Below are 25,242 nucleotides of genomic sequence, written 5' to 3' on the forward strand. Positions count from 1 at the left end.
GATTTTTCTACTTATTTCAAGTGAAAATTAGTTTGAAACAAGTGAAAATTATCTAAAAACAAGTTCATTTTTAGGTGATGAGTCTTATTTTAAGTGGAAAGAGATTCGTTTTGACTAGAAATGAGACATTTTGACAAGAAATAAGACAAATATTCTTGGAAAGATTTTCAGTTTTTGCAGTGCGATATGAAATGCAAATTAAACTTACAACATTTTGTAACAGTAGAACTAAAAAGGTTAAGGACATTTTTCTGAAACATTTGTATTCTCCTTTTTCTGGCTTTTCATGAAACATTTAAAGAACCACATATGGATTTGTGAAAATATCAAAATGTATTTGTTGGAAGAAAAATGATTTGATAGGAAAAAAAAAAATCAGATGCACTACTAGTGTCTTATATATTTTACGTATAGTTTGGGTCAAACCAGTTTGCTTCTGTTGTTCATCTTCACTTTTGTTTGTTTCTCTTTCACCTTTAATGTTTTTTTTTTTTATACATACAAACATAGATATCTATACAAGGTCGGAAGAAGCTACGGGAGAATGTGTGTGCACTTCTCTGATGACAAACGTCCGCATGACATTTCACAGCATTTTATAAAACTATTGTTTATCTCATTTTGTTTTGTTTCTCATTTTGTATTATGATGATGATGATGAATGCAAATGATTAAAAGTTGGTCAAATTTCAAATGCGTGTGTGTGTCGTGTGTTTTAAAAAGGAAAAAAAAACAAAAAGTCCAAATGTAAATTTTGAAACACAGAAGACTTTATTTCAGACTAAAAGCATATATTAAAACAAGGGATTTTTTAAAAAACCGATCAAACCAAATAAACAAATTCAAGCCTCGAGCCCCCACCCTCCCAGAAACCGCTGTAATGACGCCTGCTGCCTGTTTCCCTCCCTTTGTGTGACGGTAATCGGAAGTTTCCTCGTCGTCTTTTTTTTCGTCGTTGTCGTCGTCTCTCCCAACTTCTCATCTTAAATTTGTTTTTTTCTTGTTTGTGGAGCCTCTCTGGTTTAATGCTTGGTCTCCAGCTCACTCACACGCTTGGTCAGCTCCTCTACCGCTGCTTTCAGGTCCTTCACCTCCTTCTTCAACGACTGAACCTCCTGAAACACACAGAGATTCACAGAGAGTTACGATGTGATGTTGGAGAGGTTGTGAATTGTTTTAAAGTAAAAGTTAAAAATATTTTCAGCATCTGACTGTAAAGTTACTCTACATTCATAAGAAGATATATTTATGGTTTTAAGAACGGAAAACAATCTCAACATCTCTTCTCTCAGTTTCTCCCGGAGCTCTAGTAACAACAGGTTGATGTCAGCCAATCAGAAGACAGGAGGCTCTGAGTCTCTCCTCTGATTGGCTGACTGTTTTGTTTTGTTTTTTTGTTAATTTTTTTTTACTGTTTCAATAAAAAAAGAGCAGATTTCAGAACAAAACACTCAGCGAAACTAAATCCTGTAAGTGTTGTATCGTGGGTCCAGGTGGGCGGGGCTTGGTGACTGTGTTGTTGTGACATCACAAAGTCACAGGAAGTCCTGACAGCTCAGTTTCTATGTGCAATTTCTCTGTGGACTGAGGCTTTGATGCTTTTCGCCATATTAATATTAACCTTGGCCTGATCTATAATCAAACTACACATGGACATCTACCTTTATACACCATGGGACCTTTAATCACACATTTAATCTAAACCGATTCACGTTTGTTCTTTTTTTAAGCCTAAATCCAGTTGTTTTCTGTCAGTTAGTGTTCAACGTGTCTCACCCCGCTGCTGTCCTGTGGACTTCCAGCAGAAGCAACCGTGGTCTTCAGGAGACTCTTGTGCACTTTGAACTCCTTGGTCTTGGTGGTCGTTGCGAACCCTTCCTTTAGAGATATGAGAACAGGAGGAGCCTCTTTTCCCTGGAACCACTCGTCGGCCTCGACCGAGGGCTCAGGACCGACGGTGTCCGGGTACAGGTCCTCCTGGAACAGATCGGACTGCACAAGCAGAGAGAGAGAGAGAGAATGTGTTAGATGTGTGTTAGAGACAGAAATACACAAACGAACCCAGACCCAACAAACTCAGATCACTTTGTTTTAAACTTTACCTTACGTGGCACCGTCATGACAATGGGTTCACATTTCCTCTCGAGGAGTTTGTAGAACCTGAAGACAGAAAAATTCATTTAGCTTTTTCATCAGTGGGTCAGTTAAAGAGGAAAGTCAAGTCAACATGTGGAGGTTAAAGGGATACTTCACCCAAAATCGATAATTTTGGAGAACTTTCAGAGTTATCAAAACGCTTTTGGAGTTCCAGGGGGGGTCCGGCTGGCAACGGATTTTCATATAATGGCGGCGGATAGAGTTCACTTTTGAATCGTCCAAAACACACACTAAGAAACATCCAGATAATGAATGTGATCTCTGTTTTTATCCTTGTTGTAGCAGTAGCTCCCAGTGGCTGCATGAGATTTGCTGTGAGATGTTCTTCCGTGTTTACATCAAACATCCAATGGTTTACAACGACGAAAGAACAACAGCTTAAAACAGAGATCAAATTAATATTTTCTGAACAACTTTTTCATGAGGCGGCTTCAGGACACTTGGGTCAGTACAGACGAGCAGTATGGAGGTATCTGGGTGTTTCATAGTGTGTGTTTTGGACGATTCAAAAGTGAACTCTATCCACCGCCATTACTGTATATGAAAATCCGTTGTCAGCCGGACCCCCCCTGGAACTCCTAAAGCGTTTTGATGACTCTGAAAGTTCTCCAAACCCTTCCTTGGCATGACGGAGAGTAGAAAATTGGTGAATTATCGATTTTGGGTGAAGTATCCCTTTAAGCAGGTAGGTAGCGTACAATATTTAAAATGTTCCAGCATCTTAATTTAGTGTATTAGCATGTAAAGGCTAAAGGCCAAACACTAAACACCAAGGGCAGCAGTTTAGATTGATTAGATTTGCAGGGACTGGGCATATTCAGATTTTCACCTGATGACGCCGTTAGATGAAACATAAAAAGCATCAAACCATAAAGAACATTTCTGTCTATAACGTTGTTACCTGGCGATCTCACACTTGTTGACCTCCAGGCCTCTCTTGGGCATGTATCCCATTCCCTTCTGACTCTCCTTGCTGCTGTACATGGAGAGGTAGTGGACGTACGGAGCCTCGTCTGTCACCTCAAAGTAACGGATACTGCTGTCTCCCTGAGGACGGACGAGGACATGACATGGACAAACAGGTCAGCAGCTGCACGTGTTCAGGTGTGTGTGTCTGTGTGTGTGTGTGTGTGTGTGTGTGTGTGTGTGCAGGTGAGATTGTTATTTCAACACACTGAGTGAGTTCAGCCCACCTTGCCGCAGAGGTAGACGACGCCGGTGTCGGGGTCGAAGAACGGCAGGAGGACGCCGCTGCTGGTGTCGAGCTCCTGCAGGGTCAGCGGCTCCTTGAAGTTTTTCTGTTGACAGAAATTCACACAGAAACACACACACGCTTCAGTAACAATAAAGAAATAAATACATGTACATAGAAGTAGCTGCTGCAGGTGAGTCAGGAGCTTAATGTGGGTTATTACACAGAAACAGAACCGCCCTTCGTGCTGAAACACGGCGGTGGGGAAACGCAGGCGGAGTAATTACACCCAGTAACTCCCCTGGTTAAAACATGACTCACAGGTGCGACTGTCAAGATCTGAACAACGAGACTCATCGCTTAAAACCTCACTCTGCGCTTTTGTTTATCATAACAGTGGAGTAAAAAGCTGTTTCCATGTAGCAAGAGGAGAAGGTTTCACTCTAGATCTGAATTTGTGACACTACAGAGTTTATATTCAGCTGATTTATATACAGTATAAATATAAATAAATACAAATTCCCATTCACTTCTTTTCAAATTTTGTTTCTTTGATTTCTTATAGAAAAACTTCATCAGATGTAAATTATTACACACATTAGATTAACTAGCTCATCTATAATGTGTAATAATTGTAATTTCATGCTAAATAAACAGTGATTCAGCATGTATAATCAAATATTATAATAAGGAGATGTCAGAGGTTCATAAGATAATTTATTAAGTGTCAGTAAAAGATTAACAAACTGTTCAGATGAACATTTATGTTGCACTTATGATGAGTTAAATATGAACTAATGGTTAATGAGTGGGTTTATCTTTTATTATTGCAGAGTTAAACATTTATCACTGTGAATAAAATACAAACCAATCAGTATCAATATAGGAAGAATACATTATGAATGATGAATTAAGTGTTTATTACAGCTTAACTAATGTTTAATTAGTGTGTCGTTATTCAAAAGTGAAACAATTTTACATGTTTTTGTCTCCTACTTCAACACAGAGAGAGAGAGAGAGATTTCCTCAGCTACACAGTTTGTTAAAAATATTAACAAACTGTTCAGATGAACATTTATGCTGCACTTACTATGAGTTAAATATTTACTAATGGTTAATGAATGGGTTTATCCTTTATTATTGCAGAGTTAAACATTTATGAATAAAATACAAGCCAATCAGTATCAATATAGGAATAATACTTGATGAATGTTGAATTAAGTGTTTATTAAAGCTTAACTAATGTTTAATTAGTGTGTAGTGATGCAATTTGACATGTTTTTGGCTCCTACTTCAACACAGACTCATCTCACATAGAGAGAGAGAGATTTCCTCAGCTACACAAGCTGAATGATCTGAATTTAGTAACGTCTGAATCATGGTGTGATGACAGCTGAGTGAGGGTTGTGTTTATATATTTTTAGGCCGACGCTGTCAGTTCTGGTCAGAGCGCACCCACACGGTTTTCAAGTGAACGCTGAGTTTGTGCAGTAACTTTATTTCTGAGGTTTATAAAACATGTTTCAGCAGCTTGGAGGAGGAAGAATAAGGAAGATGAGTCTGAGAGTTAAGATGAAAGAGAAACTCACCGGGTCCCACAGCGCCACCTGCCTCTCGCTCACGCGGCTGAAGCCCGTGCTGAGGATCTTCCCGTCGGACACGAACACGGCCCTGACGGGTCTGGAGCCCTCGTGAGGCTTCTCCTTCTCCTGTTGGAGTCAGAGGAGCAGAGACGGAGGCAACAACGCTGTCAACGCCTGTCAACTCATCATGTCTCACACTCTGGTTTCTACTGGTTTACTGCTGACTTAAGGAAATACCATAATACTATAATAATATGCACATTATTCATTATTCTATCATAGAAAAAAGACAATAATATCCTCCTTGCATCATGATTATTGTCATTATTAACATGTTGTAGAACTAAAAATCTAAATAAATAATGAAATCACTGATTATGAATGAGATAAACAAGCAACAGTGATTTCTGATTTTATATATACAATAATTACATTCAATGGTGTTTTATTTCATACTTCACTAAAGAAACATTTAATCTACTGACTCACAAACTATAAAAGTCATGGGTAACACTTTATAATAAGTACACACTATTAAGCATTAGTTAAGCTTATAACACATGAATACTCATTAGTATGTAGTTTATAAACACAGTTAAAAAAATTTTACTCATCACTGATAAGCACTAACTGTATTTATAAACTACATACTAATGAGTATTCATGTGTTATAAATGAAGATATCAGTATTTATTAATGCTTAACTAATGCTTAATAGTGTGTACTTATTTTAAAGTGTTAGAAAGTCATGATATTATAATTACACAACAGTGTTAAGGGGGCCATTGTTAGTTAAAAAGACAAATTATAAGGGGCGAGGGGTAAATTTCTCAGTTTAAAAGCCAGAATGTTCAACTTATAAGTCACAATTTTTTTTTTTTTTTGCAAATTTGCAACTTTAAACTTGAAATTTTAAGTCTTAAACATGTACTTCCCAGCTCTTTTGGCTCTAATATGAGTAACTTTTCATGTAAGAACACTAAATAATCAAATGTTGAAGAAAAGTCGCAGTTTTGTTGTTTTATATTTTAGTAAACTGAATAATTTTAATGGCTTTGATTGGAAATGATGTTAACGGGTGGGTAGTGGTGGGGGGGCACCTACAGTGATGACGGTGCCCTTGCGGGGGTCCAGCACCCTCAGCATCTTGTCCTTGCAGGCCGTGAGGATCTGGGAGCCGTCCCTGTTCCAGCTGGCGCTGTAGATGAGGTCGGGGTGGACGGTGTCGATCCTCACCACCGCCTCGCCGCACGCCACGTTCCACAGGATGACCACGTTGTCACAGCCTGCGTGGAAACGACGGAGGAGACGGTGGTGAGTGTTAAAAAAAAAGTTAAAATGAAATGCACTTCAGGGAAACAGTCTGCACATCAGAGTTAATATGTATTTTTCTTCCTCGGCAGGTGACATGTTTTAAATTTACAGTGTCTGTTGAAGCAGCAGTGGCCGCTGCTATGGCAACAGAGAAAAGAGCCACATAATACTATAATAATACAATAACAATAATATGATTTATCACAGATTCAATAAATCAAATGTTTGTCCTGTATATTAACCTCAGTTAGGGAAAGATAACCCAATAGTGTTTTATCTGCTGCAGCACAATGACACCAACCTGACACTGATTACATAACTCTGCTGTCATGGAGTTTATATCATCTACACTGGTAAAAAAAAAAAAAAGTTTTACATATATATATATATATATATATATATATATTCTTATCAATTCAAGGTTGTTATCAGTTTTAACCATGTAGTGGCGACACTGTGATTCAGAGCTGCAGCAGAGCGAAGAGCGAGAGGGGCGGAGGCTCTGACCACTTCCTGTTTGACGGAGGTGTCACCGAGTATCACCGAGCAAAGAACATCTGTGAGCTGTCGAACGTTCGTCACTAAACCACATTACTGCACGGGAGCTCTCTGTATCTGTGTGAGCCAAGGTTATTATAACTTATATAAGTTGACTTTTTTATTTCAGTTTAGTTTTAGTGAGTTCAACGAGTGACGAAGCAGTTTTAGTTTAGTTTTTACTTTCGAGGAATTGACTACCGGATGTTTTTATTTAAGTTTAGTTTTTCAGGTTTTAGGAGAAAGCCTCTGTGAGACCTCTGAAGATGAACTTCCAAATTTGTGGGAATTTTCCCCTTTTAGTTGCATCCCATAAATGCTCCTATCACGTTACATTCACTCGTATCTCCCTGTGGCTCGTACTCGATGTCGTCCCATCTTGAGCTGTGGCGTTTTCTTCCTGCAGCTTTAGTCATCTCTAAGAAAACTAAAACTAAGATGATGCAGTGAGGGAAGAGTGTCATTGTCTTTCTCGTATGAACTGTGTGTGAGTATCTGAGATTTGTTTTATTGTTTATTTCTTTACCGTACACGCTCAAAAGACTGGCTCACACTGCAGGTTCCCTATGTTAACACCGAACTTGGAAAGACCAGCTTCTCTTATGTGCACCTACAACCTGGAACACTGCAAAATCATTTGAAACTTACCTCACTTTTATCAGTGGGACAATTTAAAACCATAACTACATCTTATTTTACCTCTAACTGCTCCTGCTTTTAACTATGTTTCAATTTACCCTAGTCACCTTTAAATTCTGGTATTCTGTTATGTTTTTGTATGTTTCAAATGTCTTGTCTTCTGTCCTTTGTGTTTCATCTCGGCTATATTGTAAATGAGGTTAGTCCTCAATATATCTCAGAGTTTAAATAAAGGTTATGAAATGAAATATCTTGTATGGACTGATTTTTACATGGCTGCTACCTTCGCCAGGTCTCAATGAGATTTCCTGGTTAAATAAAGGTAAATAAATAAATAAAATCTGCAGTTCAGTTTAGTTTGAGTTAGTTCTGCATTGTTCATTGTAGTTTTTATTCAGAAATGGTCATTCTTAGTTTTATTTCAGTTTACTAAATTATTTTGTGTGTTACCTGCGCTCATCAGCACGTTGTGGGCGGTGGGGTGCCAGCTCAGGATGCCGACGCGCTTGGAGTGGCCTTCCAGTTTGACGACGGGGTCTGTGAGCGAGGTGACGAGCCCGCCGTCAGGGATCTCCCAGATCTGCTCACACACAAACACACAAACAGGTCCGGTCACGCTGAGCTGGAAACTGAAACGTTGTTGCTGTTGCTGTTGTTATTGTTGTTGTACTGATGTGAATACGTCACCATGACGCTGCAGTCCTCAGAGCCGCTGGCGATGATGTTGTCGTTGTGAGGACAGAACTCGATTTCCAGGACGGGACCGGTGTGGCCGCAGACGGTGGGGTAGGACATGTCGATACGTCCCGTCTGCACACACACACACACACACACACACACACACACACACACACACACACACACACACACACACACACACACACACACACACACACACACACACACACACACACACACACACACACACAGAGAGAGAGACAAAGAGCGAAGGAGGGAGAAGGTTAAAACATGGAGGAGCTGCAGAGTGGCAAACAGCTGTGATGAGAGGAGGAGGAGGAGGAGGAGGAGGAGGATGATGATGTGGTGAAGGTGGGAGGATGAAGCTGAACGATGGTCAGCTGATACGAATTCCACAGCTATGCCTCCAATTACTCCTAATTTTCTAGTAACCGGGTTAGAGAGGAGCAGAGGAGACCAGATCCCATGGTTCCTCTCTCCGACTCATCATCATGACGACTCATTTCAAGCAGTTAAAAAACATTTTATAATCAACTGAGCTCCATCAATCCCACTGAGAGTCTGATTGTGGTTTGTTGAAGCAGATAGAATATATTCATCATCTCAATATTTACCTCCAAATCAGACTGATCCAACTTCACACCCACGTCCCCTGACTCATTGTTTCCCTTGAGAATATTATAAAACTTGACAGATAAGACTGTGAATAATAATAATAATGTAACTTCTGCAAAAGAGAGAGAATATGCAGTTTGTCATTAAAAAGCAGCCAGGATGAATATATAAGAGTATGATAAGACCTGGAGCCACTCATCAGTACATCTTGTCTTTGTCAGAAACTTCTCAGGAGGATGAAATAAAAATAATTCTTAATGATTTACTGCAAATTTAATGAATGTGAGAAGTGGACACATGGATTCAACTTCAATTCAACAGGTGCTCATTAGCAGCTGCTCATTTTAATACCTCCCTCCCTCCCTCTCCAAAGGCCTTATAAGGTCATATCAAACTTCCACTGTATTCAATTCACAAGCCTGATGAAGCTCGTGTCAGGTCACACACACATCAAGACGCGTCGATGACCGTTAACGAGACCGCAATGTTTTCACTTTTTTTTTTTTTTTTCCTTTTTAGGGGGCAGCCATAAAATACAATAATAAAGAAGTTGCAAACTGTCGCGAACGCTGCTGCTGCTGCTGCTGCAGAAGAACCGTGTTGAGGCCACATCCTGCCCTGAGCGAGCTGACACTGAACTCCTAATATGGTGAAAACTTCTCAGCAGCAGCAGCAGCAGCAGAGCAGCAGCAGCAGGGGAGCGAGTGACGTGTAGAAACACTCAAAGTCGGCATCAAACTTCCTTATTCAGCTGAATGAGTGATGGTGACAGGGCGACATTCAAATTTTGAAGCGAGCGTGGTGTTAAAACCAAAACCAAAAAAAAAAACAGCTTGCACCAGAGCCGTTGCAGAGATGGTGATTGTGATACTTGTCTTTATTCTTCGAGAGGGAGGGCTATGTGTGTGTTTCCTGCTGTGAACGCACCTTGCTGAGGGGCAGCACCATGAAGGCCCCGCCGCCGCTGGCGTCCACGATCATGGCCACGAACTTGGGGTTGACGGAGCAGAAGTTGCTGTCCCAGGTCATCTGGGAGATTCGGATGTCATCGTAGCACTGGTCGGCTTTCGCAGCCTGACCGAAGACGTGACGGAACTTGCTGGTCCTCACAACCTTCCTGGACATGGTGAACTGGAGGAGGAGAAACACAAAGCAGAAGCAGAAAGACTTGAGGCTGCAGCAAAAACACAAAAAACACACAACAAAACAAACTGTGGCCTGAGATCTGACTCCCTGTGTTAATAACGTTGACCTTTTGCTGCTTCTCTGCTGCTTCTTTTTTGATTTCATGTGGAAATAAACCGACAGACACGAAGCTGACGACACAGCTGAAAGACACACGACAGAGAGAAAAAGCTGCACCAAAAAAAAAAGAGGAAGCCGAAGCTTTCACAACTGCTTCCTCTCGTCTGTCTGCAACTGGTTGCTCTGTGCCCTTCTCTCTCTTTAATGTGGAACTGTGTGTGTTTGTGTGTGTAGCTGCTGAAATAAATGTGCACAATGAAGTGAAGTGTTGGAGAAGACGTTTAAAAAAAAAGAAAACCCCCAAAAACCAGAAAACGATGTTATTTATCATCCTCTGGCTGCACATGCTGCCTGTTTTTTTCCAAGGAGGATGATGAATTGTACGACGCTGCAGTTACACCACATCCTTTAGAGTGAGCTGCAAAGCCACTAACCTTCCTTTCATGCCTAATTTGTCATTCACGCACTCGTGCTGTCACTGAATTTTCCCACACAGGCATCCATACGTTTAAAAGTTACTGCTTAAACGCATTATAACACACAATCATGCATGCATCCGTCCGTTAACAATCAAACCATTTACAGTGAAAAGTTCAGCTGCGAAACAACACAAAGCGTGCGTCATTCAGCCGCAGAACCAGAACAAATCAAGAAAGGAAAAAAACTCAATACTAAACACTAAATATGTTTTTGCTTTACCTCCATTTGTAGATTTATTTGACTTCCTGAAACCTGCAGCCGCGCCTTAGCTCCGACTCAGACTCAGAGCCTTCCCTCGGTTTTGCTGCATGTGCATCACAAGACCTCTCTGGCTGCTCTGGAGCCTAATTTAATAATCCTTTATAGAGCGAGCTGTAATTTTATCAGCAGCCTAAATGCATGTTAATAATCCAACCCCCTCTCTTCTCTCCTCTTCTCCATCCCTCCACCCATCTCCTATCACTTTGACTCTATCTGCTGTGATGGAAAACACACACACAGGGCCGGGACAAAGTAGGAAACAATTCACTAAGTTGAAACAAGGCCACCAGAACAAAGATGCTGAGTTTTATCGCTGTTGTGTAATAGATTACAGATGTTTCACAGGTGTTGGTCAAGACAGAGTTAACAGGCAGATGTTGCATGAGAGATGAGGTCTACTGTACCTGGGAGTCGCGTCGTGGGGGCGGTTGAGCTGAAGGAGGATGAGGATGAGGATGAGGATGATGAGGCGGTGAACCGAACGCCCTGCCACCAGAATGAGCTCTGCTTCGACGAAGACGGTAGGTTAAAGTACATCAGTCACACACACGACAACGACGACGACATGGAGAGGAAGTGAGAGTTTCAAATGAAGGTGGAAGTGGGAGGTGTCTCCTGTGACATTTGAAAAAAACACAACAACTGCAGAACACGACGAGAGAGAGAGAGAGAGAGAAAAGGCGTGAGGAAGATGTTTCGGTGAGATTAGTATCGACAGCAGAAACAATGCACGTTGAGATTGTGTGTGTGTGTGTGTGTGTGTGTGTGTGTGTGTGTGTGTGTGTGCAGGTGTCACCTTCACGTCTCAGTCTGCAGGGACGATGACGATGACGAGTTGAAGAGAGTTACCGGGTCGCAGCAGCTTCCTCATCATCACAGAGGTGAACAGTTTGGATGCAGCGTCGACTGAGACACGATGAGAGAAGATCCAAGAAATCTCTCCATCATCCTCCATCTGCTTCACCTCTGTTTTTGTTTTACAGTATTTCTGAGGAGCCAAAAATATAAGAAATCTTCTCCCTGAGCTCTAATCTCACAGCTAACCAACACTGACTGACGTTTTCCAATGATAAACCCAATGTAAACTATACATACTCTTACTTTTAAAGACTTTGCATTATGGGAAATGTAGGCACCAGTGTTTTTAAGTTGCACCACAGGTCAGGAAATCTTGATGACCTCTGCTTTGACCTTTTAAAGGGATAGTTCAACTTTTTTGGGCAAATTCTCCTATCGCCATAATCCCTATAGTCATAGCAGTAGGTTCATCATCTTTAATTATCGGTGCATGTTGTTTTGAGATCAGCGGGGCAGAGACGTGAGCTGCTCAGTGAACACAATGGAGGTGAACGGTACAGGTCGCCTGTCCCTCATCAAACTCATCAAATACACAATCCAACAACTCTCTGCAAAACGCTCTGGTGGACAAGTTGTGACCTGCACATTCACCACGCTATGAAATAATCATGATGTAACATTACAAGACAGAGTTGTTTTCGAGGTAAATGCAGCCAGATCTACATTCCAGACACGTATTTGCTTCATGTGTCGTAATGTTACATAACTATACATGATTATCTCATAGCGTGGTGAATGTGCAGGTCACAACTTGTGAACCTGTACCATTCACCTCCATTGTGTTCACTGAGCAGCTCACGTCTCTGCCCCGCTGATCTCAAAACAACATGCACCGATAATTAAAGGTAACGAACCTACTGCTATGACTATAGGGATTGTGGTGATAGGAGAATTTGCTATCCATCTTAACAATAGCACTCAGCCATTCACAAAAACTTTTCTCTTTACTACCTGACGACCTGTGTCACCTATAGGCACTCCTAATTATACATGTGCACGCATATATCAGTACTTGTGTGTAGTCTCATGAGCATTATGGCAAAAAATCAGCCTCAAAGAAGTCATTAAATGTTGTTTCACCAAATAATTGGAGCACAAACTGACAACACAGACTGAACTGTAACTGTAACTCGCCCTAATTTCATGTTTAAACACTCAAATAGCCGTAAATCCTCACACTTCTTCTCACCCACAACCACACACACACCCCATTAAAATAAAAAAATCATCCTACAGGCGTTGTTTTTTTTAAAAATATAGACTTCAGTTTATTGCACAATCGTTGCTGGAGACTGAGGAGTGTGAGAGCCTGTCTGTTACACAGGAAACTAAAGTCGGAGAGACGGACGTGTGAACTTACAGCACAGCACAGGAACAAACTGTGTGTGTCTGTCTGCGTCGGTGGTGCGCGTTCATCTGCGAAACACACAGACCGGATAATGATGTGTAGCGCTCGGGAGTGGAGGTGAGGAGGGAGGTGGGGGGGGTTTGCAGGAGAAAGTAAACCGTACATAAAACAGAACAGATTCATGCTTGTATGGGTTCTGCAGAGGGAATGAGAGAGCTCATACACACATGTCACACACACACGCACACACACATACAGGGGAGCAGAGGGGGGTATAAATCAACAACCCTAGAGAGTGACTGCAGCTGGGTTCATGTGGCTGCAGTTTCGCTACAGTAACGCCTGCATCAGTGCACGTGGAGCTCCACTAGATGGAGCCACACTCACTCCTCTGACATTAAAAACTAATGTCACAGCGGGCGGCAAAGCGGATATGAAGAAGTAGAAGTAGATAGAAGTAGAAAGAAACGATAACAGACAGACCCTCCAGAAAGCTCCTTTCCTTCATCCTAAAGGACAGGGCTTGTCTCATTATCTGTACATATAGACCAGTGTCAGTTATTAGGATCCACAGAATAACAGTAATCAGAATAATCGGTATATAACAATACAGGTAATCCATTATAAACAGGTCATTAACAGGCTATCCGGCACCTGTGTTAATATTAAAAAACAAACAAAACAAAAAACGAAACAAAAAAACGTTAGTGATGTTTTCATACATCATGTCTTTTTCTTTTCTTTTTTTTCATTTAACATACAACAGACACAGGAAAAAAAAAAAAAAAAAAAAAAAAGGACAAAGACCAATTTTTCTGGCCAGGTTCCACAACTGTAACATGGTTTTCCAGAGAGTCGCTCCTTCTCCACCTCCTCCATCTCTCTCTCTCTTTCTCCTTCTGTCCGGGGGAGGAGGATGAGGAGGAGGAGGAGGAGGAGGTGGAGCGAGGTCTGGCGTCCATGTTTCAGACAGCGGAGGTCCGGGCCCCTCCGATGTTACAGCTACTGTTATGGCACCCTGAGAAGTGGGAGACCCAGGATGTTGGAGTGAAGCCCTCTGGGATCAGAGAGCAGTGTGTTTCTCTTTTCTTTTCTTATCTTTTCTCTTTTTTTGTTAAAACTCTTTTCTGTTTCTTCTCTTTTTTTTCTCCTTTTTGAAACAAACACAAATTGACTTCACTGTTACGTATCCTTCGGCTGATAATGCATAGATAGACCAGTGGTAGTCACGAGGTATTCACATGCCCGCCAAGATTTCCCCCGCGATGGTCGCAAAGCGTCTTTACCCACGTGTCTTAATAATAATAATAATAATATTAATAATAATAATAATAAAAAAAGAAAAAAAAGCTAAATAAATAAAAGTGGTTACATTTAAAATGATCAAAAGCATTCTTAGTTAGGGTCACAAAAGGTCAAACAACTCTACATTAGCACTGAAAACCAATTTCAGTTTTTTTTTTTTTTCTCTGTGTTGTTCACATACATATGGACAGAGCTAAGCAAACACACGTCTTTGATATTAATCTGAAGCACCGCACCGAGCCGCCACTGCTCCCCCCTCCCACCCCCCCCTCTCCTGTCTCGCTTTGGCCCAAAGAGACAGAGAGCAGCAGCTTGTACATATTATGGCAACCAGCGAAATCCCACGTCTTCGTCTTCGTCTTCTTTATCTTTAGTGTTTCTTTCCTTTAACATACTGTATTATTGTGTATGTATGTTATGTTATGTATCAAAAAAATGAGTAAGGGTATATTTCCTCTGCACTGTATGTATATATAATCTACATACATATATTTACATTATTTATATGGACTTTAAATATGATTCAGAATTGTAGTTTACTTTGATCCAAAGCCCTTTTTGAGGATGATGAACAGTGCAGTTTTAGTTGATAGTGATGTATTGCCTCTGATCTGATCTGTTCAGCCATTTTTCCCTTTTATAGTAGTGGTGACCTACACCCCCCCTCTACACCCACCTCCCACCTACCCCAGCTACCCCGATACCCATAACCAACCCTCCCCACAGTCATCTGTGGACGGCTACAATGAACAAAACGATTAGCTAAACACCGAGACGTCGGCTTTTTCTGCTTCACGGCTACTTTCATGCATTATTCTCAGTTTTTCATTCAGTGGCCAGAAATACATTAATTTCAGCTTTTACATTAAACCACGGTCACAGACAGGAGGGGATGATGAGCGAAGGGGAGGAGGAGCGAAGGGGGGCGGGGGGGATAGACGGACGCACAGTTTTTCTGACTCTTTCTATCGAGGCAAAAGGAGCGGGGTGGGGTGGGGTCGTGGTGGTCGTGGTGGTGGTGGGTGCAGTGCAGTGCAGTGCAGCGTGGGAAATCTTTCTCCACCTGTGAGTCAGTGATGGCACAGGAAGGAAGCAGAGGACGTGCTACACCTCAGACATTTGGCAAGATGAAGTGTGTGTGTGTGTGTGTGTGTGTGTGTGTGTGTGTGTGTGTGTGTGTAGTGTGTGGGGAGGGGCTGCTGGGATCGGTACTGTGGCTCGTCAGTGGGCGGCTGCGACTGTTGGCATGGGACACAAGTGCAATGTCATCAAGAAAACAGAAAAAAAGAAGTCAGGCTTCAGCCACCAGTGTTGAGCAGGAGCGAACGCAGCGAGCGACGGCCACTTTTTACTCTAGAAGTCGTAACTGAGAGAAGGCGTGGGGGGGTGGGAGAGGAGGTGGAGGGGGCGTGGGGGTTCATTCCTGCTCCGTTTACGTCAGCTCAATAAAACACTCCTGCAACTTTAAATAGACTTGCGTCACGTGCAAGAGTGCAGGTCCAGCCGTGCTCCGTCACAGAGCACAAACGCAGTGCATTCAAAGAATAAAAGCATAAAGTGGCAATAAAAAACCCTGAGCCCTGCAAAAAATAAAATAAAATAAAATAAAATAAATATCCGGGCTCAGCGTCAAAGTAAACACACGACAAAGTCGTGTTCATTCAAGAACATAAAAAGAAACATTAACATCAACGACTTCCTCTGAAGAGAAGCTTCATTTTTTTGATTCACAAATCGATGCAAAGAGAGAATCTGAGAAGCTAATCCCGGGGATTTGAACAAAGATACTCTGTGACCTCTGCCTTCGTCTGTCAGCCAGCGATCCTGCACAGCAGCAACGTAAACTGCTTAAGCATCCGACAGACACACATGATTATCTCTGTCAGCGTTATATAAATACAACTACACACAAAGCATCATAAATAAATAAAACACTTTTCATAATCTAAGCGTTTTGTACAGAGCATGTGCCAATAGGTAGGTTGTTGTTACTGTTGATTTTTTACTGTATCTGGGGTTTAGAGTTGAGTTCCCAGTGTAAAAACATTTGAAATTCTCAGGAACAATTAAAAGTTTAAGTCAAAGTGCAGACGCTGCTGCCACGGTAACGTACGTACGGTGGCGTTTCAGTGTTAAAACATGTACATTATTATCACGTGAGCTTCTCATCAATGTAATAAATAACTTTCACAAGTTTGGCAATTAGTAAAAGCCGCTCAACGACACCGTTTGTAAACATGTGCAAATCTTTTCTCTTTCTCTCTCATCATTAATGCCTGAATTTCATTGGCACTGAGCTCAGGTGCAAACTAGGCCGATAAAAACTCTACGCTCTAACTAACCTGTGGTCCAAACCACTAGAAGCCAGTAAACTCTTGCTAACGCACTCAGGAATGAACCCCCTCCTCCTCTTCCTCTTCCTCATCATCCTCCGTCTTCATCTCTTGACACACAAAGAAGGAGGCAGTGGCAGAAAACACGGAAACACAAAACAACAGAACAACCGGTCCGGTAAAAACTCTACGTGCGCTCCAGTGCAGCACGTTCAGTTTCTTTTTTGTTTTTTGTTTTTTTTACGTGTGGTATAAAAATATAGGAGTGAGGGAGTCTGAGTCTGTGTGATGTCATGTGACGTGACGTGATGTGACGTGACGTGTGAGAGCTGAAACATGGATGTGCTGCATAGGTAGCAACAGTGACATCTCAGAGGACTGGAGCGTGTGTGATATCGTTCCTCTCGCCGCAGACTCGTAACGCTCAAGTAAAACTTCTACTGTTACGTAAAAGGATCCAGACTCTGACTGAGCCGTCACCTAATGTCCACTACTCACTTAATAAATGTACTGTTTAAAATGCATGTGTGTGTGTGTGTGTGTGTGTGTGTGTACACCTGTGCGTCCCATGTTGGTGGCCAGTGAGAGAGTCAGACTGCTTGTTGTTGTGCGTGTTATTTGACATTACGTTTTGCCTGCATTTGCACACACACAGAACTGAGATGGACGAAGATATGGACATTCTGAGTTTGAGGTGAACACATGCACAGACGACACGTCGCCTCACCTCAGCCCCAACCCCAACCCCGCCCACCCCAAACCCCCCCTCCCCCCACCAGAGGTCCTGTTGGGCGTACATCCTGGCGGTGGCGGGGGCGGGGGCGGGGGGGGGTCAGTCTGAGGGGCAGTTGTAGCTGTTGATCCACAGCAGGTCGTCCAGGACCCCCCAGTGCAGGTAGAGGATGGAGCCCACCACCAGCACGTGCATGATCTGGTGGCTGTTGCACCAGTAGTCAAAGAGGCCCGGGCGGAAGCGCTCCGGGATGCGCATGATGTTGATGACCCCGCCCAGCACGGCCAGCGCGTCCATCATGAGGAAGTGGCGGAGCGAGGTGGGGCTGCCGCCGCCCACGCCCACCCAGCGCAGCAGGAAGAAGGAGAAGCGGAAGAGCGCCTGCCAGGCGAAGGAGCGCAGCCGGCGGACGCTGCTCCGGGCCGTGACGGCGCAGTAGATGGCGTGGCTGGACAGCAGGATGTAGACCAACAGGGCGACGGTCCGGATGAACGGGTAGCACAGCAGCGTGCTGTAGACGATGGGCAGCGCTCCTGAGACAGGAAACACACACACACACACACACAGAGGGAGTCAGCACAGCAACACCTGGACCACAACACGAGTCCGACTGCTTCCTGCTGCGTCGAGCAGCCGCCTCCTGACCGGGTGTTATCGGTAAATGTGTTAAATGTGTTAATCTCACTCTGGTGAAGCTCCTCATGAAGCTGCAGAGCAAACAGAGTCCAGCACACAAGTCGTTATATTAAAGTTGATTCATCAATTAGTGGATCAACTGTCAATTAAAGAGGGACTATGCAGGTTTGTTTAGGTTCATTATGCAACATTTTTACCTTAAAGAGACCCAGAGGAGTTTGCTTTTGGTTATAAAAGAGTCTCATATTAATGTGGATGAAGCTATGTTACCCACACTTGTTAATGTGTCCATGTTCGATAAATGTATCGTTTTGTCTTTATAGTTATTTTGATATTATAATTTAGTGGTCGGCTCGCCCAGCATTTCCTGGTTTCCTGGACGCTGCCTGGCGGGTCATGGGAATAACGGCTTCGTAGTAAACAAATGCACATGGCGACAGGACTTGCATAGTTCCTAGAATATTCTTTCCGATCAACTACTATGAACTTGATAATGTTGTGTGATCGATGCCACAGGTCTCACCTCATCCATATACTGCTTAAGTACACGATACTGTATAATACTCAGGTTTTCCGCTATATGCATTCAGTTGTGTCGGCCCGCCACTCCTTAATTATCGCCGCCGCTACTTCATAATCAGGTCAGAGCAGATGCACTATAATAATCGACTAGTTACCGTTACTTTCTAAACTTCCTCAAGTGTCTCGATCTGCTGGACGGCGCTCGGTTTATCAATAAACAACTTATACAAGGTTATTGTAGCCCATAAGTTTAACACCACATGTCGGTTTCTGTTAATAATCTCCTCTCTTCGAGGTCATGTTCTCACTACACGCTGGTCTTTTGACAATATCACATGACAGTTACTGCCCCACGCTGCATGGTAAATTATCTGACGTTTCAGGTTCAGGGTCCTGCCGCCACATCTTTAAAAAATCCTAGAGGAAACAGTGATATTGTTAAATTAAAATAGTGTGATTCATATGGATTCAAATAAAAAAGACATAACTTTAATGTGACGTAACATTACATCAACACTTCCTCAAAGGGTGAGAGAGCATTTAATCTATGTAGTGATATGATAACTGGAAAAAGAGATATCTACCGTAATCTAATCTAATCTCATGTCTATTAACCATTAATGAATCATTATCAGTGTAATGTTGAACGATAGACCAATAAAGTTTGTCTAAAATACACATTGAGTTTTACTTTTGTTTTACTATTTAAAATGGAGTAAAGTCTAATTCTCACACTCACTCTGTATGTGTCTGTCTCACAGAAACCAGTGACAATAGCAGGTTATTGTCACTGGGAGAAAACCTGCTGCATCAGTGAGCTCTGTGTTCACAACCAGACACCAGATAATGAAGGTTGTTCTTTGTTTGAACCAGTGTGTGGAAAAAACATCTGTACACTGTTGATTTATTTGGCCCTAATTAAAATATTTGCAGTGCAGCAGATTACATGTGGTTTTATGTAGTGTTGACTGTATGAGCGAGCGTGTCTGCAGCCGCCGCCTCTCTCTCTCTCTGTGGGAAAACGCTGCATAAGGATATAAATAAATGCACAATAATGCACTTGTCAGTCTTTCATATATTAGGCGGCATCGACGAATCACAGATCATCTCACATCTTGGGATCACTGCTTGCATTGGCCCGTTGAAAAAGCGAAGTAATCAGCAGTCAAATCTGTTCTGACGAGTCAATACCACACCTTCAAGCAGAACACTTCCCCGGTAAATCATTGATAATCAATACGAGGGGGAAAAAAAAAATTCCACCCATAAAGCAAACAGGCCGGGCAGCGACAAGGAAGAGGCTCCCAGATGATAAACGATGAGGAAATCTGCTGAACACACATACACATTCTTACCCAGTGTGTTTATCATGCAGATCCCACACACGTCGAGCTTGAGGAGGGTGTGGTAGACGGGCTCGCCTCCCTCGTGGTTCATGAAGAGGTGATAGAGCACGGAGCCCAGCTGGGGCGACAGACAAGCCAGAAAGTGCACCACGCCCAACCACGTGACGCTGATCTGAGACCAGGGGATGTTGAGAGGCAGCAGCACCAGGAAGCAAACCAAAGGAATGCCTGGAGAGGAAGAGGAGAGGAAGATGAGAGGAAGAGGAATAGGAGAGGAGAGGAGAGGAGAGGAGAGGAGACAAACACAGGTTATTGGATCAGGCTCCTGTTTTTAAAACACAGCAGATCTAATTACACAGTTTGGACAATAAAATTTATACAGCAGCATCTCTCTCTTTCTTTTCTCTCAGGCGGTTTATTTTTATTCTTCAGGGTTCCCACTCTTTTCTTTAAATCATTTTCCAGGACATTTTCAGCTGCTACAGTACGACAGACATGACGTTATCACACACATCCCCCGTCCCATTCATGCTTTGGAGAAGTCTTTATGACAGTTGTACCTTATTTTGGACATTTAACCAGTTATGTTCATTCTTCTCTCTGATTCTCTCTCCCAGAAGTCTGATTTAAAGGGATACTTCAACATTTTGGCAAATTGGCCCATTGCCATAATCGCTATAGTTTTAGGAGTAGGTTCGTTACCTTCAATTGTCGGTGCAAGCTATTTTTAGAACGGCGGAGCAGAGCCGTGAGCTGCTCTGAGCTACGCTACGGAAGCTCATGGGATTTCTTTGTTTTTTCTCATTAAACTCATCAAATACACAATCCAACAACTCCAAAACGCTCTCGTGGACAAGTTGTGACCTGCACATTCACCACGCTATGAGATAATAACAGAACGTTACGAGACGGAGTTGTTTTAGAGGTAAATTCATGCAAAACCGCTGACATGCGTTCCCGTCGGGGGCAGTTTTTCAGCAAGCAGTCTCTGCATTTACCTTGAAAACAACTTTGTCTCGTAACGTTCTGTTATTATCTCATAGCGTGGTGAATGTGCAGGTCACAACTTGTCCACCAGAGCGTTTTGGAGTTGTTGGATTGTGTATTTGATGAGGGAAACCAAGAAATCCCACTAGCCTCCGTAGCGTAGCTCTGAGCAGCTCGCAGCTCTGCTCCGCCGTTCTAAAAATTGCTTGCACCGACAATTAAAGGTAACGAACCTACTGCTATGACTATAGTGATTATGGCAATGGGCCAATTTGTCAAGATGTTGAACTATCCCTTTAAATGTGTGCAATCAATGGCTCTAACTTATCTGTGAAATAATATCTTGCATGCTTAGAAATTAAGAGAAATGTATCATGGAACAACGCAAAAACATGATGTTGTTGTTTTTAAACCACACCTAACAGCTCTCTGTCACTATCTGTCACTCAGCAGAGGAGACAATAGGTCCAATACTGGAAACATTCATCAACTCAGAGTCACTTTCAAGTTTTCACTCAAGCTTTTCCAGGATATCTGACTTTTTTTCCCTCAGCTTCCATGTGTTTTCTATGACTGGAAAACTGGTCAACCATTCTCCAGGTTTACCCGGTTTTCCAGGATGCGTGGGAACCCTGTTATTCTTTTCTGTGATTGACAGGAGACAGGAGCCCGAAGTGACGTGTCGACAACAACGCGACACGGAAAACTTCTGAAGAAACCAAAATTAAGCTGTCATGTTTAATTGTGATGGATTGTCTAGCCCAGGACTTCCCGAGCCCGTGGACATTGTTTTTTTTTTTTTCTCCGCATGATACAAAGAAAGAACGAGTGGATGTGAAAGGGGGTGCATCCAACTCTGCTGAGTATGCACACACACACACACATACACACACATACACACAGAGCAGCAGACAACAGTGTGGAGCAGAGCAGAAGGGGAACCTACATGATTGGCACAAACTTATCAGTGTGAGCGCCGGTGGAGGAAGACGAGGCTCACGCACAGGACGCTAAGCTCTTATTTTGATGCAGCAGCTTCTGTATTTGGCAACAGGGCGAAGAGGGGGTGAGGGGGGGTGTGAGGGGGGGGGGCACTCAGTGCTACGTGAGCAAAATCCAGACCTTGAGACCTTGAAAGCTGATCCACATACACGTACAGGACAGTACAGTACCCGCTCCCTTGGTTCGTTTTTTTTTCTCTCGCTTGCTCCACTCTGCTCTGTCTTTACCCCCCCACCGCCCCAATGTCGAGGCGTTTTGTCCCGGGCCAGGTGATACAGTCAGGCAACACCATCCACTGTAACACATCTATTTTTAAGAGTGTTATCTGTGCCCCTCCCCCCTAATAACACACACACATACACCACACACTCGTCCTCTGAAGGCAGCCCAGCTAATAGGGCTTAGCTGCTAAATGTTGCAACACAATAAATATAATAAAATACAAAATAAAGAACACAGAATAAATGTGTTGCACGTGAGCTGCAAACACCTCTGCATCTTTTTCTTCTCGGTTTCACTGAATCAGACAAAAAAGCTCAGTGGATTAAACACCACTGCCTTATATAGGCAATGATGTTAATGGTGCATTTGAGGTCACATGGCTCCGGCTGACGTCACTGGAGTGGAATAAAGACTTCCAGGGCGCCACTTCCCCCTGATGATCACTGCTGCGGTTCGTTCTGTGGCTGCTGGCAGCTGGAGAGCCGCCGCCGAGCGATGATGACCTTCACACTCAGGAAGTTGTCAGATTGTCAGAAGTCACTGAACACAGATGACGTACACACACACACACACACACACACTGACACACACACACGGCGCTCTCTCTCTGGCCGCTACGGGAGAAAGGAAAGCGGTCATGCTGCTGCTGCTCCGTGCCACGCTATTGGCAGTCTAATCGTATCAATCTGAAAACACAACGACCCCATGCAGATTGTTAACAAGCTGGCACATCAGTCTCACCTCTGGCCGCCACAGATTAACACATTACTGCAATTAATTTTGTCTTCGCCCCAACCTATTAAAAGAATGACATATTGTGTAACCATGACATTTTGGACCAGATGAAAAGAGACAAAAAAAAAAGCCACTCCTGGCAATTACACGCGCTCCAGTTGAGCAAACTTCTTTAACTAAATAAACACATAGCCTGAGGGCGTTTAACAACACACCCTTTTACACACCCTTTTAAAAATGCATAATGAATTTAATCAAAAGAAAAACCTTCATTTAAAAGTTAGTAATAAACTTGATATAAGTGATTTTTCTTAAACAAAAGCAGCAACACAACAGTGAAAAATAATCTGAGTATATAATCTCAGTGAACTGTTGTGAATGTTTCTTTTGTGTTAAAGCAGAAGTAGAGTATTATAATGATTTGCTGCAGCATTTCATACCCGTATCACCAAGTTGACACAATATCCAACTAATGAATTGAGTTGAGTGACTTGTTAATTATAATAACTTCTCTTTTCTTCCATCACATCATGACTGAAAACTGAAAACCTCTGGGCTGTGTTGGTGAGACAAAACAAGATATCTGGATCTACAGCTGTCAGATAAATGAGGCGCAGTAAGAGGTGCAACACTTCCCTGGAAGTATGACTTAGCATTAAATATACACATTGTATTCAAATATCGGTCTGCAATCTTACAAAAGTTTCTATTTTAGATCAATATGTTGATTACTTTCACAATTCGTCAATTAAAAACACCCATTGTGACACTTTCTAATGTTTTATATTGACCAACCATAAGAAAATATTGAATTAAAACAAGAAAAAGAAAAAAAAATCATATATGAGAGCCTTGAATCAGCAACACTTTAAGATTTTTGTGCTTGAAAATGACTTAAACAATAGTTTTGAGATAATTTTCTGTGAAAACACTAATAGATTCATTATCTAACAGTACAGCACTCTCATTCATTCTCAGATTTACTGCAGGAGTACAAGCGGAGGACTAGTAGTGTAATGTGGGGCTTGATTCTGTATTTTGATGCTTTTTAATGTTTTATAACTCAAATCTTTTATAATTAGTGTCAACTGGAAAAAAAGAGAGCACCAAATCACATGTTTTCATCCCTGAGAGAAACTCTGATGTAAGTGCTTATATACTGAGGGTTGAAGTCAAGTGTGGCTTTGCAGGATTTCCAGGCTCCAGTGCAGCAGCAGCAGGGGTCTGGTTTGGCATCGGTCCACTGTGGTGTATCAGTACTGATGTGGGTTAATACTCAAAGTCACAGCTGTAGAAATCTCACCTGCTGACTAAGCAGCTCAGCCTGATTTATTTATTTATATATGCATGGGTTTTGTGCGTGTGTGTGTGCGTGTGTGTGTGTGTGTGTGTGTGTGTGTGTGTGTGTGTGTGTGTGTGTGTGTGTGTGTGTGTGTGTGTGTGTGTGTGTGTGTGTGTGTGTGTGTTGGCTGTACTCACCGTGAGTGTATATGTTTCCAAGTTCATTGTGCAGGTAAAACAGGCTTCTGATGCAGTCCTGCACCGAGGAGATTGGCCGGTATCCCGTGAGGACGTACTTGTTAAACTGAAGATGTGGAGGTGAACTCGCCCAGTCCAGCAGCCTGGGTCCATTTAAAAATGCCATAGCAAACAGGACGGTTAATATGACCCCGCCGAATAAGTAAAAAACGGACTGTACACCTATGTACACGTTAAGTAAGATTATTGCGACTAAAACCTTATGGGATACCATTGGTGTTTGTTTTGTTTGCTTTTGTTTGTCAGGGGCGTGTATGTATATAGTTATTGTGCTGTTAGCCGCCTAGCTCGGCGCTAGCAAAAACTCCCCCCACCCCCCCACCCACCCCGGTAAAGTCTCTCGGCGCTACCCGGCGACGGTGTATCCGCGCCGCCGCTGTTTGCTTTGAAACGCCGGTAACTGAGCGAGTGTCATCCGCAGGGCTGGAGGCAGACACGGCCAGCCACGTACATGGTGGTGGTGCAGCAGTATTAGCAGCAGCAGCCCCAGGGCGGTCATTACATTTGGCAGCAGGTAAAGAAGGAGAATGTCAGTGTTGTGGCACCTGAAAGCGGTGGTGGTCGTAGTGGTGGTGGTGAGGATGAGGAGACAAAATGTTCCTGGTCCTGGTCATGTTAATAAAAGCCGCTTCCTATCCTCCTCGTCCGAGTTAGCATTCCGCTGCCGCAGCAGAAGCAGTTCAAGCGGCGGCGGCGGCGGCGGCGGCACGAGCGGCGGCAGTTATAATAATAATAGTGCAGGATGGAACGCTGGGACGCGGTTGCTGTGTGACGAGCTGCCGCCGCGCGAGTCCATCCAACTCCAGATGATGCTAAAGAAGCTTGATTCTAAATCCTAACGGTCGGTGTTCGTTCGGCGGTTGAGGACTAGTTAGCACGTCATTCATAACCTCCAACGAATATCTAACGGTCGTGGTGTCCGTTCCCCGTGTAACTGCTGTTTAAAAAAAAAAA

At 42.9% G+C, this 25,242-nt stretch overlaps 2 protein-coding genes across 2 annotated transcripts; both read right to left on the reverse strand.

Annotated features, from left to right (window-relative positions):
• Positions 1 to 940: 940 nt before the first annotated feature.
• coro1a (coronin, actin binding protein, 1A) lies at positions 941 to 11,256 on the reverse strand. The gene is made up of 11 exons (XM_083976636.1): positions 11,127 to 11,256; positions 9,664 to 9,867; positions 8,110 to 8,232; positions 7,873 to 8,002; positions 6,037 to 6,218; positions 4,939 to 5,058; positions 3,351 to 3,455; positions 3,059 to 3,204; positions 2,103 to 2,160; positions 1,777 to 1,992; positions 941 to 1,115 (listed from the first exon to the last, which is right to left on the reverse strand). The coding sequence occupies exons 2-11, from the start codon at positions 9,859 to 9,861 to the stop codon at positions 1,023 to 1,025; spliced, it is 1,371 nt and encodes a 456-aa protein (XP_083832762.1). The 5' UTR covers positions 9,862 to 9,867; positions 11,127 to 11,256; the 3' UTR covers positions 941 to 1,022.
• A 6,142-nt stretch (positions 11,257 to 17,398) lies between these two features.
• Positions 17,399 to 24,409, reverse strand: paqr4a (progestin and adipoQ receptor family member IVa; the record flags this gene model as incomplete). The annotated part of the gene is made up of 3 exons (XM_083978141.1): positions 24,229 to 24,409; positions 19,813 to 20,031; positions 17,399 to 17,832 (listed from the first exon to the last, which is right to left on the reverse strand). Exons 1-3 carry the CDS (start codon positions 24,392 to 24,394, stop codon positions 17,399 to 17,401), a joined length of 819 nt encoding a protein of 272 aa, XP_083834267.1. The 5' UTR covers positions 24,395 to 24,409.
• Between the last annotated feature and the right edge of the window lie 833 nt (positions 24,410 to 25,242).

This window comes from Trachurus trachurus (assembly GCF_905171665.1).
Source record: "Trachurus trachurus genome assembly, chromosome: 8".
NCBI classification, from domain to species: domain Eukaryota; kingdom Metazoa; phylum Chordata; class Actinopteri; order Carangiformes; family Carangidae; genus Trachurus; species Trachurus trachurus.